Source organism: Aplysia californica, unplaced genomic scaffold, assembly GCF_000002075.1.
Source record: "Aplysia californica isolate F4 #8 unplaced genomic scaffold, AplCal3.0 scaffold01349, whole genome shotgun sequence".
Classification (NCBI taxonomy): Eukaryota; Metazoa; Mollusca; class Gastropoda; order Aplysiida; family Aplysiidae; genus Aplysia; species Aplysia californica.
The window spans coordinates 56640-57014 of record NW_004798619.1 but is presented as its reverse complement, the minus strand read 5'-3'; the positions used below and the strand labels follow the sequence as shown (position 1 = coordinate 57014).

At 53.3% G+C, this 375-nt stretch overlaps 1 protein-coding gene across 1 annotated transcript in view; it reads left to right on the top strand.

Moving 5' to 3' along the window:
* Positions 1 to 375, top strand: part of LOC101848168 (kinesin-like protein KIF13A) — a gene marked incomplete at both ends in the record, with an annotated part of 4772 nt that extends 4397 nt beyond the window's left edge. Inside the window, 1 exon segment of the mRNA XM_013090583.1 lies at positions 265 to 375. Within this exon segment, the coding sequence (XP_012946037.1) occupies positions 265 to 375 (111 nt within the window).

Genomic DNA, 375 nt, shown 5'->3' with positions numbered 1-375 from the left:
CAGGGGAAATGAAGACCCCAACGCCCGCATCATCAGAGAGCTGAGAGAGGAGGTGGAAACTCTGAGGGTGCAGCTTAGTGAGGCTCAGGTGTGTGGGGGATGAGTGTGTGGGGGGGAATATGTGAGGGGATGTGTGTGTGTGTGTCTGCATGAAGGCTCGTAGTTAAACAGACCCTCTCTTTTTCGTCCCTTCCCTTTTGCGACAGAGCATGAAGGCAAGTAGTTAAACAAATTTTAATCCCCCCCCCCCCTCTTTTGTGACAGAGCATGAAGGCTCCGGACCTGGCAGAGAGGCTGGTGGAGTCTGAGAAGCTGATGAAGGAGATGTCCAAGACCTGGGAGGAAAAGCTGCAGGAGACCGAGAGAATACACCAG